Source organism: Mobula birostris, chromosome 17 (assembly GCF_030028105.1).
Source record: "Mobula birostris isolate sMobBir1 chromosome 17, sMobBir1.hap1, whole genome shotgun sequence".
NCBI classification, from domain to species: Eukaryota; Metazoa; Chordata; class Chondrichthyes; order Myliobatiformes; family Myliobatidae; genus Mobula; species Mobula birostris.
In genome coordinates, this window is record NC_092386.1 from 71355020 (window position 1) to 71369542 (window position 14523).

The 14523-nt window shown below is 45.4% G+C and overlaps 1 protein-coding gene across 4 annotated transcripts in view; it reads left to right on the plus strand.

Annotated features, from left to right (window-relative positions):
* Window positions 1-14523, plus strand: part of uba6 (ubiquitin like modifier activating enzyme 6) — a 447925-nt gene that overhangs the window by 274690 nt on the left and 158712 nt on the right. For all 4 annotated transcript variants that reach the window (XR_011889573.1, XM_072281896.1, XM_072281895.1 and 1 more), the window contains one exon: window positions 8920-8997. Coding sequence is in view for 3 of the 4 variants with exons in the window: in XM_072281896.1 (XP_072137997.1) it covers window positions 8920-8997 (78 nt within the window). In the remaining variant the exon portion in view is untranslated. The remainder of the gene's footprint in view (window positions 1-8919; window positions 8998-14523) is intronic.

The following is a 14523-nucleotide window of genomic DNA, read 5'->3' on the forward strand; positions in this document are numbered from 1 at the left end:
TGGGGCAGCAGGCTGAGGGTAGCAGACACCAACAGAATCAACAAACTCATTTGTAAGGCCAGTGATGTTGTGGGGATGGAACAAGCAAATTTGTAGATTAAGGATGTTGTGGACAGTGAGGAAGACTATCAGAACTTGCAGCGTGATATGGACCTGCTGAAAAAATGGCAGTTGAAATTTGATGCAGACAAACACAAGGTACAGGTGTCCCCCGCTTTTCGAACGTTCGCTTTATGAAACCTCACTGTTACGAAAGACCTACATTAGTACCCTGTTTTTGCTTTCAGAAGGTGTCTTCACTGTTACAAAGAAAGGCAGCGCGCGAAAAAATCAGCGTGCGATAAAATAGTACCCTGTTTTCGCTTTCAGAAGGTGTCTTCACTGTTACAAAGAAAAGCAGCGCGCGAAAAAATCAGCATGCAATAAAAAGCAGCGCGCGCCCTGAGCAGCCGCTCTCCCCAGGATTCAGAACGGCATTGCTTAAACACGTTGCATTGAGCAGCCGTTAGCAAGATGGGTTCTAAGGTGTCGGAAAAGCCTGAAAGAGTAAGGGTGTTACACTTAGCGTAAAACTAGACATAATTAAGCATTTCGATTGTAGTGAACGAAGCAAGGACAAAGTGAGTTTGGCTTGTGGAAGCTGACGAAGATGATGTTGAGCAACACACATCAAAGTTGCTGGTGAACGCAGCAGGCCAGGCAGCATCTCTAGGAAGAGGTACGGTCGACGTTTCAGGCCGAGACCCTTCGTCAGGACTAACTGAAGGAAGAGTGAGTAAGGGATTTGAAAGTTGGAGGGGGAGGGGGAGATCCAAAATGATAGGAGAAGACAGGAAGGGGAGGGATAGAGCCAAGAGCTGGACAGGTGAGTGGCAAAGGGGATATGAGAGGATCATGGGACAGGAAGCCCAGGGAGAAGGAAAAGGGGGAGGGGGGAAAACCCAGAGGATGGGCAAGGGGTATAGTCAGAGGGACAGAGGGAGAAAAAGGAGAGTGAGAGAAAGAATGTGTGTATAATAAATAACGGATGGGGTACGAGGGGGAGGTGGGGCATTAGCGGAAGTTAGAGAAGTCAATGTTCATGCCATCAGGTTGGAGGCTACCCAGACGGAATATAAGGTGTTGTTCCTTCAACCTGGGTGTGGCTTCATCTTTACAGTAGAGGAGGCTGTGGATAGACATATCAGAATGGGATGTGGAATTAAAATGTGTGGCCACTGGGAGGTCCTGCTTTCTCTGGCGGACAGAGCGTAGGTGTTCAGCGAAATGATCTCCCAGTCTGCGTCGGGTCTCACCAATGTATAGAAGGCCACATCGGGAGCACCGGACGCAGTATATCACCCCAGCCGACTCACAGGTGAAGTGTCGCCTCACCTGGAAGGACTGCCTGGGGCCCTGAATGGTGGTAAGGGAGGAAGTGTAAGGGCATGTGTAGCACTTGTTCCGCTTACACAGATAAGTGCCAGGAGGGAGATCAGTGGGGAGGGATGGGGGGGACGAATGGACAAGGGAGTCGCGTAGGGAGTGATCCTTGCGGAAAGCAGAGGGGGGCAGGGAAAGATGTGCTTCGTGGTGGGATCCCGTTGAAGGTGGCTGAAGTTACGGAGGATAATATGTTGGACCCGGAGGCTGGCGGGGTGGTAGGTGAGGACCGGGGAACCCTATTCCTAGTGGGGTGGCGTGAGGATGGAGTGAGAGCAGATGTGCGTGAAATGGGGGAGATGCGTTTGAGAGCAGAGTTGATGGTAGAGGAAGGGAAGCCCCTTTCTTTAAAGAAGGAGGATATCTCCCTCGTTCTGGACTGAAAAGCCTCATCCTGAGAGCAGATGCGGCGGAGACAGAGGAATTGCGAGAAGGGGATGGCATTTTTGCAAGAGACAGGGTGAGAAGAGGAATAGCTGTGAGAGTCAGTAAGCTTATAGTAGACATCAGAGATAGAGACAGAAAGATCTAGAAAGGGGAGGGAGGTGTCGGAAATGGACCAGGTAAACTTGAGGGGAGGGTGAAGGTTGGAGGCAAAGTTAATAAAGTCAACAAGCTCAGCATGCGTGCAGGAAGCAGCGCCAATGCAGTCGTCGATGTAGCAAAGGAAAAGTGGGGGACAGATACCAGAATAGGTTCGGAACATAGATTGTTCCACAAAGCCAACAAAAAGGCAGGCATAGCTCGGACCCATTCAAGATTCAAAAAATTTATTGTCATTCTAACCATACATCAGCTCTGCAGGGCAGAATGAGACAGCGTTTCTCAGGGGCAGTGCAATCAAACATAACAAACACAACACTAAATAATGAAACATAACAATAAATAGTAAAACACAACAGCCACATGTCAGTTAAAATCAGTTATAAGTGTCCAGTGCAAGTTAAAAGTGTCCAAAGCAGCGTCAGGTGGAGCAGCTATTTAGCAGTCTGACTGCCTGTGGGAGGAAGCTGTTTAGTAGCCTTGTGGTTTTAGTTTTGATGCTCCTGTAACGTTGGCCTGATGGCAGAAGAACAAACAGTTCATGGAGAGGGTGTGAGGGGTCTTTAATGATGTACCGTGTCTTCTGGAGGCATCGACTCTGAAAGAGGTCTTGGACAGAAGGTAGGGAGACACCAATAACCTTCTCTGCTCCCCTAACCACCCTCTGCAAGGCTTTTTTGTCAACTGCACTGCAGCTGGAGTACCAGGTTGTGATGCAGAAGGTCAGCACACTCCCAACCACGCCTCTGTAGAATGTAGTTAAGATGTTGGTGGGGAGTGATGCTTGTTTAAGCTTCCTCAGAAAGTGCAATCTCTGCTGGGCCCGTTTCACAATCCCAGTGGTGTTCCTGGACCAGGTGAGATTGTCCGAGATCTGCACCCCAAAGAACTTGATGTTTTCCACTCTCTCCACCGTGGAGCCGCTGATGTTGATGGGTGTGTGCTCGGGCTGAGACCATCTGAAGTCGACGATCATCTCCTTGGTTTTTGTGACATTAAGCATCAAGTTGTTATCCCTGCACCAGCTCTCTAGGTGTTTGACCTCCTCCCTGTACATAGTTTCATCATTTTTGCTGATGAGCCCCACCACTGTGGTATCATCTGCAAATTTAATGATCAGGTTCTCCTTGAATCTGGCTGCACAGTCATGTGTTAGCAGTGTAAACAACAATGGGCTAAGCACACAGCCTTGTGGGGATCCAGTGCTCAGTGTGATGGAGTCAGAGATGTTCCTGCCAACACGGACTGACTGTGGTCTTTCTGTCAAGAAATCCAGAATCCAGCGGCACCTGGCAGTGCTAAGGCCAAGCAGTGACAGTTTCTCCACTAGTCTCTGCGGGATGATGGTATTGAACGCTGAACTGAAATCAATGTACAGGATTCTGGCATAAGTGTCTTCGTAGTCCAAGTGAGAGAGAACTGTGTGCAGTGTGGCAAATATTGCATCCTCCGTAGAGCGATTTGGACGATATGTGACATACGGGTGCCCATAGCTACACCTTTAGTTTGGAGGAAGTGGGAGGAGCCAAAGGAGAAATTATTAAGAGTAAGGACTAATTCCGCTAGACGGAGCAGAGTGGTGGTAGAGGGGAACTGATTAGGTCTGGAATCCAAAAAGAAGCGGAGGGCTTTGAGACCTTCCTGATGGGGGATGGAAGTATATAGGGACTGGACATCCATGGTGAAAATAACGCGCTGGGGGCCAGGGAACTTAAAATCGTCGAAAAGTTTAAGAGCGTGAGAAGTGTCACGAACATAGGTAGGAAGGGATTGAACAAGGGGGGATAAAACCGTGTCGAGGTATGCAGAAACAAGTTCAGTGGGGCAGAAGTAAGCTGAGACAGTAGGTCTGCCAGGACAGACAGGTTTGTGGATCTTGGGTAGGAGGTGGAAACGGGAAGTGCGAGGTGTGGGAACTATAAGGGTGGTAGCGGTGGATGGGAGATCCCCTGAGCGGATAAAGTCAGTGATGGTGTGGGAGGCAATGGCCTGGTGCTCCTTAGTGGGGTCACGATCAAGGGGTAAATAAGGGGGGAGGGGGGAGGCTGGGGCTGTCAGTGGAGAGGTTGGGGTGAGAGGAAGATGGAGCCGCTGAGGGCCCAGGAGCTGATAGTGGGATCTGAGGGAGACGGGATTGCAGAGTGGTGGTGGGGGAAGGGGAGACGGGAGTCACAATAGCAGCCCGTAAAGACCCGGCCTGGAGTTCAAGGCTGGAGTTGCAGTTGGTGGTTGCGCAATCGCTGTGAAGGTGTCCATGGTCGTTGCTGGAGTCCGGGTTTTGAATATGCCCTGAGGTGTTGGAGCCGGCGAGATCAATGGCAGAGGCCGCAATCTGAAGTTCATGCCTGCTAGCGTCGGGGCCGGCAGGCTCTAGAGTCCGTAGATGTAGGATCTTGCGATCTTTGCCTAACATGACAAAGTCAAAAAAACGGCGATTGCAGGCATGGATCTGACGGAGGATGAAATAACGGGTAGGACCATTACAGACGGCGGAGAAAGTGTCCCGAAGGTGTGGAAGGGTCTGGGATAGGGACACCAAATACCTCCTCATGGCGGAGAGGGTCGCCTTCAGAGCTTGACGGGAGAAGCGACAAGAGGCAGAGTCAATAAAATGTGAGTACCTGGGATCCTCAGAAGGTCCAAATTGAGAGGCTCGGAAACGAATCCTGAAGCCAACTGGAATAAGTTGGCGACGGAGGCACGTTCCAAGAAAGGATATATGGCTGTGATAGCGAGTCTGAGTCAAAATGTGGTCAAAAAGTTGAAGAGCCGAAGAAATTACAGATGGGGAGCAGTAAGAGATGGTTTCACTGAACCTCCATCGAAGAGAAGATTTAAACTTCTTCAGTGTAGGCCACCAGCAACTTTGCTGTGTGTTGCTTGAATTTCCAGCATCTGCAGAATTCCTCGTGTTTGCGAAGATGATGTTGAAGAGGTTTTGGCATCCCATGACCAAGAACTGATAGATGAAGAGCTGATGCAATTGGAAGAGGAAAGGATAACAATCGAAACCGAATGCAGTGGCGAAATGAACGTGAAGCAACTGCGTGAGATTTTCGCTGCAATGATAAAGTACGACTTTAATTTTGAAAGGGTACGTAGGTTTAGGGGATATTTGAGTGCTTACGAACAACTGTATGATAGAAAAATGCGCGCAGCTCAGCAGTCAAGCAAGCCTTCCACATCAGCCACAGCAGGCAACAAACCTCGACCTTCGACATCAAGGCGGGCAGTCATAGGAGAAGATGAGCTGCCTGCCCTGATCAATGATGAGATGGACACCCCCGTGTCCCACCACCCCAACCCCCGGGTCCCGGACAGATACTGTACCGATTTGCGGAGAGTGCAGCGGTAGCCGGGAGGCACACAGCACATCTTTAAGAAAAAAGCCAAAATAAACATGTTAATTAATTATGTGCTGGGCAGCACTTAATTAATTAGCATATTTATTTCAGCTTTAATCTTAAAGATGTGCTGTGTGCCTCCCAGCTACTGCTGCACCCCTGCATGCTTCGCGGCAATGTATCGCTCGGCGGCCTGGAGGGTGGGGGCCACTGCACCACCCAACCTGCGATGACTCAGCCTAACACACCATCATCAGTTTTCCCAGCGCTGTCTTCCCGATTCCCGTAAGTGATACTACACTGTACATACATTATTTCTACTTTATATCGGCTGTGTATTTTTACGTGTTATTTGGTAGATTTGGCAGCTTCATAGTTTAAAGGTTACTGGAGAGTGCATTTATGCCAGCAGCGCTTGCGTGAGATTTTCTGCCAGGAGCGCTTGTGTGAGATTTTCGCTACGGAGATCTGTGCAGGCAATCGTTGTAGAGAAGTATTTCTACTTTATATAGGTTGTGTATTTATCATATCATTCCTGCTTTTACTATATGTTACTGTTATTTTAGGTTTTATGTGTTATTTGGCATGATTTGGTAGGTTATTTTTGGGTCTGTGAACGCTCACAAAATTTTCCCATATAAATAAATGGTAATTGCTTCTTCGCTTTATGACATTTCGGCTTACGAACCATTTCATAGGAACGCTCTACCTTCGGATGGTGGGGGAAACCTGTATTGCACTTCCGTAGGACCAACCAGGGTGAAGAGTTAGAGCACTGAGGAGTGCAGTAGAACAAAGGGACCTGGGAGTACAGGTCCGTAATTCATTGAAAGTGGTGTCACAAGTAGAGAAGGTCATAAAAAAATGCTTTTGGCACATTGACCTTCAAAATCAAAGTATTGAATACAGGAGATGGGATGTTATATTGAAGTTGTATAAGACCTAATTTGGAGTATTGTGTGAAGTTTTGGACACGAACCTATAGGAAACACGTCAATAAGATTGGAAGAGTACAGAGAAACTTTAAATGGTGTTGCTGGGGCTGGAGGACCCGAGTTACAAGGAAAGATTGAATAGGTTAGGACTTTATACCTTAGAATGTAGAATATTAAGGGGAAATTTAAGAGAGATATATAAAAAATATGAAGGGTTAAGGATAGGGTAAATGTAAGCAGTCTTTTTTCACTTGAGTTTGAGTGGAACTATAGAGCTTGTGTTAAGGGTGAAAAATGAAAAGTTTAAGGGGAACATGAGGGGAAACTTATTTACTTGGAGGGTTGTGAGTATGGAGCATGCAAGCTTGATTTCAATGTTTAAGGAAGCTTAGATAGTAGGTGTATAGGTGGCTATGGTGCCAATGAAGGTCGATGGAATTAGGCAGTTTAAATGGGTTGCCTGGACTAGATCAGTCGAAGGGTGAACTTTTCGATGACTCTATGGCATAAGTGTCTTTAGTGTCTAGATGTTCCTGAAATAAGCGTACAGCCAGGGAGATGGCATCCAACATAGATTTGGATTGGTGGTAGACAAATTATAGTGGGTTGAGGTTGTCTGGGAGGCTGGAACTGATGTGTGCCATGACGAACCTTCAAAGCATTTCATGACAGTGAATATCACAGCCACCAAGCAGTATCATTAAGGATTGCTACCTTATTTTTTGTTAGAACTGGGGGATGATAGCAGTCTTGAAGAAAGTGGGAACCTCAGTGAAGTAGGGAGAAGCTAAAAATGTCTTCAAATATCCCAGTCAGCTGACCTATGTCAGATCTGACAATATGGCTGGAGACACCATCCCAGCAAGGTGCTTTCTGCGAGTTCACCCTCTGGAAGACTGTTCTAACATTTGCCATGTGACAGGTGCATTGAAGGCTGTTGGGGCAGGTGGTGACAGTCTATCAGTCACTAATGGAAGCCTTGGCAAACCTACCTCAAAACAACACTTGCGTTAAATAAGCAAAAGCTAGGTTGTGGCTCTGTGTGCAGTAATGACTGTGGTGGGAAATGTACCTTAACTTTCCAGTCTGTGGGGATTACACCATAGAATAACTCAGAGAGCATTCCCTGGATTAAATAACTTGTGCAATCCCATTTTACTCAGAGCTGTTCAAGTGGAACTCAGTCAGCTACTAAGCTGCAATGGTACATATCCATTGTTCCTTCTTTCCTTTCACTTTGTCTGTCTGTATCTTTTAAGTCACCTTTGACTTTAAATCTCCTACTTCTCAGCCTCAAAAAAGAAACAATTTGATGTGTGAAAAGTCTGTTGCGATTCTCCCTGAGTTACACGTTTTAACTTGTACCTTTTAATTTGACTTGCACATATTTTCACTTTGTATCATTCAAATTTTCCTTAAGTCTTTTGTGTCAAGCTTGTGAACCTTCATGTAACTTAGCGTAGACTGGAGAATTGAATGCTACTTGCACTAGTAGTGATTGCTAAAGTAGCCAGCAAAATTGAAATGAAAAAGCAATGCCTTCTGGAGCTTTGATGTAGCTTCTTGTGCATTGATCCTTGGCTTGGCAGTGTGATCAACAGAGTCTGGAAAGCAGAAATACACACACAAAATGCTGGAAGAACTTGGCAGGCCAGGCAGCATCTATGGACAAGAGTAAATAATCCATGTTTTGGGCTGAGCCCCTTCATCAGGACTGGAGAAAAAAGATGAAAAGTCAGAGTAAAAAGGTGGGGCGAGGGGCGGAAGAAGTATGGTAGTAAGAGATAGGTGAAGCCGGGAGATGGAAAGGTGTGAAGTAAAGAGCTGGAAAGTTGATTGGTAATAGAGATAAAGGGCTGGAGAAGGGAGAATCTGCTAGGAGAGGACAGAAGGACATGGAAGAAATGGAAGGGGGAGGAGCACCAGAGGGAGGTGATGAGGTGAGAGAGGGAAAAAGGGATGGAAATGGTGAAGAGGGGGGTGCCATTACTGGAAGTTTGAGAAATCAGTGTTCATGCCATCAGGTTGGAGGCTACCAATACACCTCCAACCTGATGGCATAAACATCGATTTCTCGAACTTTCAGTGTTGTTCCTCCAACCTGAGAATGGTCTTATTGCGGCAGTAGAGGAAGCCATGGACTGACATGTTGGAATGGGAATGGGAATGGAATTAGAATGGATGACCACTTGGAGGTGCCACTTTTTCTGGAGGACTGAGCGTAGGTGCGCGGCAAAGCCATCTCCAAATCTACTTCGGATCTCACCAATATACAGAAGTCCACGTTGGCAGCACCAGATACAGTAGATGACCCCAACAGACTCACAGGTGAAGTGTCACCTCCCAGGAAGGACTGTATAGGGCCCTGCATGGTAGTGAGGGAGGAGGAGTAGGGACAGGTGGAACACTTGTTCCGCTTGCATGGATAAGTGCCAGGAGGGAGATTAGTGGGGAGGGGTGAATGGACAAGGGGGTCCCATAGATGCGTCCCTGCAGAAAGCAGAAAGTGGGTGGGAGGGAAAGATGTGCTTGGTCGTGGGATCCCGCTGGAGATTTCCAGCATCTGCAGATTTTCTTTTGTTTGTGAATGGAAAGCAGAGATTTATTTTTTCAACTATATGTATGATATCAAGCTTCAAGCGTTATCATTAATCTATGGTATGTTTCCCTTACAGGTTACCATCACTGACCCTGATTTAATTGAAAAATCCAATCTAAACAGGCAATTTCTCTTTAGACCTCAACACATACAGGTATGATAAACAATAACCTCCGTACATCTTTTGCTTGACATGAAAGAGGTTCCACAAAAATAGGAGAATATGGTACAGCTTCTATGAGTCAATAATTGTTAATACATTTACAACCATTGGCCTCATAATATTTAAGGAAAAGGCAAAGGTGGCTGAAGGTAATAAGGATGAGAAAGCATTATAATTAAGGAAAAAAATTCTTAATATTTCCTGCTCAGCAACAGGCCACATGGGAGCTTTCACAGTGGGAGGTTAGACCATTGGCAGGAGAATCTGAAGAGGTTTCTCAGTAGTTATTCATAATGAACAGATGGTTGAAAGGGTGTTGATAACAATGAATATTGCAGAGAAGTTAGATATGGGGATGAGAGTGGGAAGAAGATTGGTGATCCCAGCAGCAGGTACGGGAGAAGACACAACTCTATAAGAGAGGCTGAAGGTTTCCGTGTAGAATTGAGTCCACCACTTTCAGCTCCTACTTAGAGTCAGAGCCATACCACAAGGAATACAAACCCCTTCAGAACTTTTTGATGCTGATCAAGCTTCAGAACTATTTAGTTCCATATGCCTGCATATAGCCCATATTTTCTCAGAACCTTTCCTATCAACTTACCTGTCCAAATGTCTTTTAAATATTGTAAATGTGTTTAGCTGTACCACTGCTTTTGTTGCTCATTCCATATATGTACCACCATCTAGATGGTATCCCTTGGGTCCCTAAGCTTTCCCCTTCAACTTTAATCCTCTGTCCTCCATTTTGGACAGCCTACCCTGGGGAAAAGGCTAGCTTTTCAAATTTTCTATTCCCCTTGTGATTTTTTAAGCATGTCTAAACAAGTCTTTCTTGAACTCTTGCTGCTGAGGCCACTTTGTTCATCATTGACCCGTGTGATACATGGCTGATGACAGGCCTCCAGTTTGAAAAACAATCATTTACCACCATCTCCTATCTCCTTGCATCAAGCAATTTTTGTATGCAATTAGCTAAATTGGCTTGGATTTCATTTGGTCTAACTTTCTGGACCAGCCTACCACACAATACCTTATGAAAGGCCTTCAAAAATCCACGTAGATAATGTCTTCTTGGTAATGCTTCTAAAAGCTCAGGCAAATTTGTGGGATACAATTTCCAACTCACAAATCCATGTGGCCTATCCCTAAGCTAGCCGTGCCTTCACAAATGCATGAAGATCTTTTCCCACAGAATACCCCCCTAAAACGATTCCAGCCAGCACTGAAATAAGGCTTATGGGCCTGTAGTTCCCTGGCTATCTTGCAGCCTTTCCTGAATGAAGGCACACCATTAGCACCACCTAATTCAGTCTTCTGGTATCTCACGAAGATAAATCTGCCAGGGCCCCTGCAATTTCTTCCCTAGTTTCCCACGATGTATTTGGATACAGTTGACCAGGCCCTGGGGAACTGTGCAGAAGGAATGCTGAAGAAACCACCTGATAGTGCCTGGCTCTTCCCTTCTAATCTTCAATTTCAGGATTCTAAGTAAGTTCTGTCAATGTTGCTGATATCCACACTTCTACTACCCACCACTTCCCACTTAGCATACATCATCAATCATTGCTTTTTTAAAAATAAAAACAAAATATTAAAAAGAAAATACTGTTTTTATATAATATGATGTTGATTCCAAAGTTAGCACAAGCAGATTCCTAAACTGTTTGCCATCCCCTCATCTGCCTGGACCTCATTTTCTGGAATGTTTTCCTGAAACACTTCTAGCTATCTCATGCCCTTGTCTCATTTAAGACCATTTTAAGATCTCCCTATTGATCACAACCTATCTTCTGACTAAACACCTGTTTCATCTTGTGCTTCTCAAGTTAAGAACTAGAACATAACAGCACAGTACAGGATGTTGTGCTGACCTTTTCTTAATTTCTTTAATAGTTTTAGTTTCTTAATTAGTTTCTTAAATGCCACTAATTTACCTGCCTCTGACATCCATCCACTCTGGGCCTATACATTCCACCAGTCATCTTAAAATTATGCACCCTTGAATGCTCCCATTTCTGTTCTTGGAAAAAAGTCTCTGGCTATCCACTATGCATTTTATCATCTTGTACGCCTCCATAAGACCACAAGACATAGGAGCCGAATTAGGCCATTCAGCCCATTGAGTTTGCTCCACCATTCCATCATAGCTAATCCAAGATCCCACTCAACCCCATACACACAAAGTACTCTGCGGATGCTTAGGGCCTCTGCCCCTTCTCTCTTCAGTCCTGACGAAGGCTTCCGGCCTGAAACATTGACTAATCGTTTCCTCAGATGCTGCCCGACCTGCTGAGTTCCACCAGTGTGTTGTGAGTGTTGCTTCAACCCCATACACCTGCCTTCTCGCCATAACCTTTGATACCCAGACCAATCAGAAAACTATCAACCTCCGCTTTGAATATACTCATGGACTTGGCATCCACCACAATCCATGACAGAGTATTGCACAGATTCACCACTCTCTGGCTAAAAAAAATTCCACCCAACCTCTGTTCTGAAAGTTCAGCCCCTCAATTTTGAGGCTATGTCCAGTTCTGGATACCCCCGCCATAGGAAACATCTTCTCCACATCCACCCTATCTAGTCCTTTCAACAATCGGTAGGTTTCAATGAGATCCCCACACATTCTTCTAAATTCCAGTGAGTACAGGCATAAAGCTGCCAAGCACTCCTCATATACCCTTTCATTCCTGGAATCGTCCTTGTGAACCTTGTCTGGACTCTCTCCAATGACAACACATCCTTTCTGAGATATGGGGCCCAAAACTGTTGACAGTACTTCAAGTGCAGCCTGACTAGTGTCTTATAAAGGCTCAGCATTATCTCCTTGCTTTTATATTCTGTTCCCCTAAAATAAATGCCAACATTGTAATTGCCTTCTTTACCACAGATTCAACCTGTAAATTAACTCTCTGGGAGTCTTGCACGAGGACTCCTAAGTCCCTCTGCACCTCTGATATTTCACCCTTCTCCCCATTTAGATAATAGTCTGCAATATTGTTCTTTTACCAAAATGCATTGTCATACATTTCCCAGCACTGTATTCCACCTGCCACTTTTTTGCCCATTCTTTCAATTTGTCTAAGTCCTGCAATTGCATTGCTTCCTTAGTACTACCTACCCCTCCAATTATCTTTGTATCATCTACAAACTTTGCCATGAAGCCATCAATTCCATTATCTAAATCATTGACAAACAATGTGAAAAGTAGTGGTCCCAATACTGACCCCGAGGAACACTAGTCACTGGCAAGCAACCAGAAAAGGCCCCTTTATCCCCACCTGCTGCCTCCTGCCTATCTGCCATTCCTCTACCCATGTCAGTATCTTTCCTGTAATGCCATAGGTTTTTATCTGGTTAAGCAGGATCACTTGTGGCAACTTATCGAATGGCTTCTGAAAATCCATGTAAATGACAACCACTGCCTCTCCTTTTTGCATTCTGCTTGTTACTTCCTCAAGTTACACTTAATAGGTTTGTCAGGCAAAATTTCCCTTAAGAGAAACCATGCTGATTTTGACTTACTTTATCATTGGTCTCCAAGTACCCCAAAACCTCGTCCTTAATAATAGACTCTAGCACTTTCCCAACCACTGAGGTTAGGCTAACTGGCCTATAATTTCCTTTCTTTTGCATTCCTCCCTCAAAGAGTGGAGTGATATTTACAATTTTCCAGTCCTCTGGGACCATACCCAGAACCAAGTGATTCTTGAAAGATCATGACCATTGCATCCATTATTTCTTCAGCAACCTCTCTTGGATGTAGTGCATTTGGTCCAGGTGACTTATCCCAGGGGTCCCCAACCTTTTTTGCGCTGCGGACCGGTTTAATATTGACAATATTCTTCCGGACCGGCCGACCGCGGGTGGGGGGGGGGCGGGGTAGGGTTGCCAACGGACAAGAGTGGCGTTTACCCCGAGAAAGACTACAATAACCATGAAGCCTTGCGCGGGCACCAGTGCGCATGCGTGACCCGCGTATGCGTGTACCTGCCGATATTATTTTCTGCAAACCATTTTTGGCGATTCTGTTCAGGGGTGGGAGTGGGGGGGTGTTAATCACGACCGGAATATTGGTAATAAGTGGATAATACACTCAATTTCGTTTCTAAAAGGGTTTATCTAACGAATTTGATATTAAACACACAGCGCTTATTTTCCTCGCATGAATACAGTGATAAGTCAATCATCAGGGGAGGAGGGGGAGCTTGAAGTGTTGAAAGAACTTCCAGTAGAAGTGGTAGAGGCAGGTTCGATATTATTTAAAGAAAAATTGGATAGGTATATGGACAGGAAAGGAATGAGGGATATGGGCTGAGTGCAGGTCGGTGGGACTAGGTGAGAGTAGCTTTCGGCACGGACTAGAAGGGCCGAGATCGCCTATTTCCGTGCTGTAATTGTTATATGGTTATATAAGTCACTTATAATAGCATCATAACATTTTAAGTAACGTTTGGATATCAAACATACAGCACATATTTTCCTCGTATGAACATATAAAATCATTGCAACGCACCAATATCGCTGAATCAGTGGGAGCCCTGGGCTGAATACTTGTTTCCCTGAAACGAGATGGTCCTATCGAGGGGTGATGAGGGACGGCGATACTTGAAGGGGGTTCCTTATGTCCAGTCTATTCCACAATTTAGATTTTGTTACATTTATCGCAGAGATATGTTGGAAATGGAAGCAATGTTTTCAGTGCCTCCGTAGCTATCTGAGGATATTCAGCCTTGACTTTGCTCCAGAATGCCAACAGAGATGTTATGTCAAACATACTTTTCAGCCCGCCGTCATTTACAAGCTCAAGGAGTTGATCTCCTTCCCACGCTGACATGGATGACGTGCGGGTAATGACCTCGCGTGCGTAATGGCTCAACAGTGGGCGTGACAGGGAATGAGAAAAGGTGCAGCTGACTTATATTGCTTAATCATATCGTTTCGCCGCGGCCCGGTACCGGTCCGCGGCCCAGTTGTTGGGGACCGCTGACTTATCCATTAGAAGAATGTGAGGGGACCTTTGAGTTTGCCTAGCACTTTTTCCTTTGTGGCAGTAGCACTCACTCCTGGTCCCTGACACTCACGGACCTCTGGCACACTGCTAGTATCTTTCATAGCTGAAGACTGATAGAAAGTACCCATTAAGTTCATCTGCTATTTCTTTGTCCCCCATTACTACCTCACCAGCATCATTTTCTAGTGATCGAATGTCAACTTCCACCTGTCTTTTACTCTCTATACAACTGACAAACTTTTAGTATCCTACTTTATATTACTGGCTAGTTTGCTTTCATATTTCATCCTTTCTGTTCTCATAGCTTTTTTAGTTGCCTCTTGTTAGATTTTTAAAGCTTCCCAATCATCCAACTTCCCAATCACTTTTGCTACTTTATATAATCTTTCCTTGGGTTTTATGCAGTCCTTAATTTCCTTTGTTAGCCACAATTGCGTACCCCTGCCATTTGAGAACAACTTCTTTCGTGGGACATATCTATCCTGCACCTTGTGAACTTT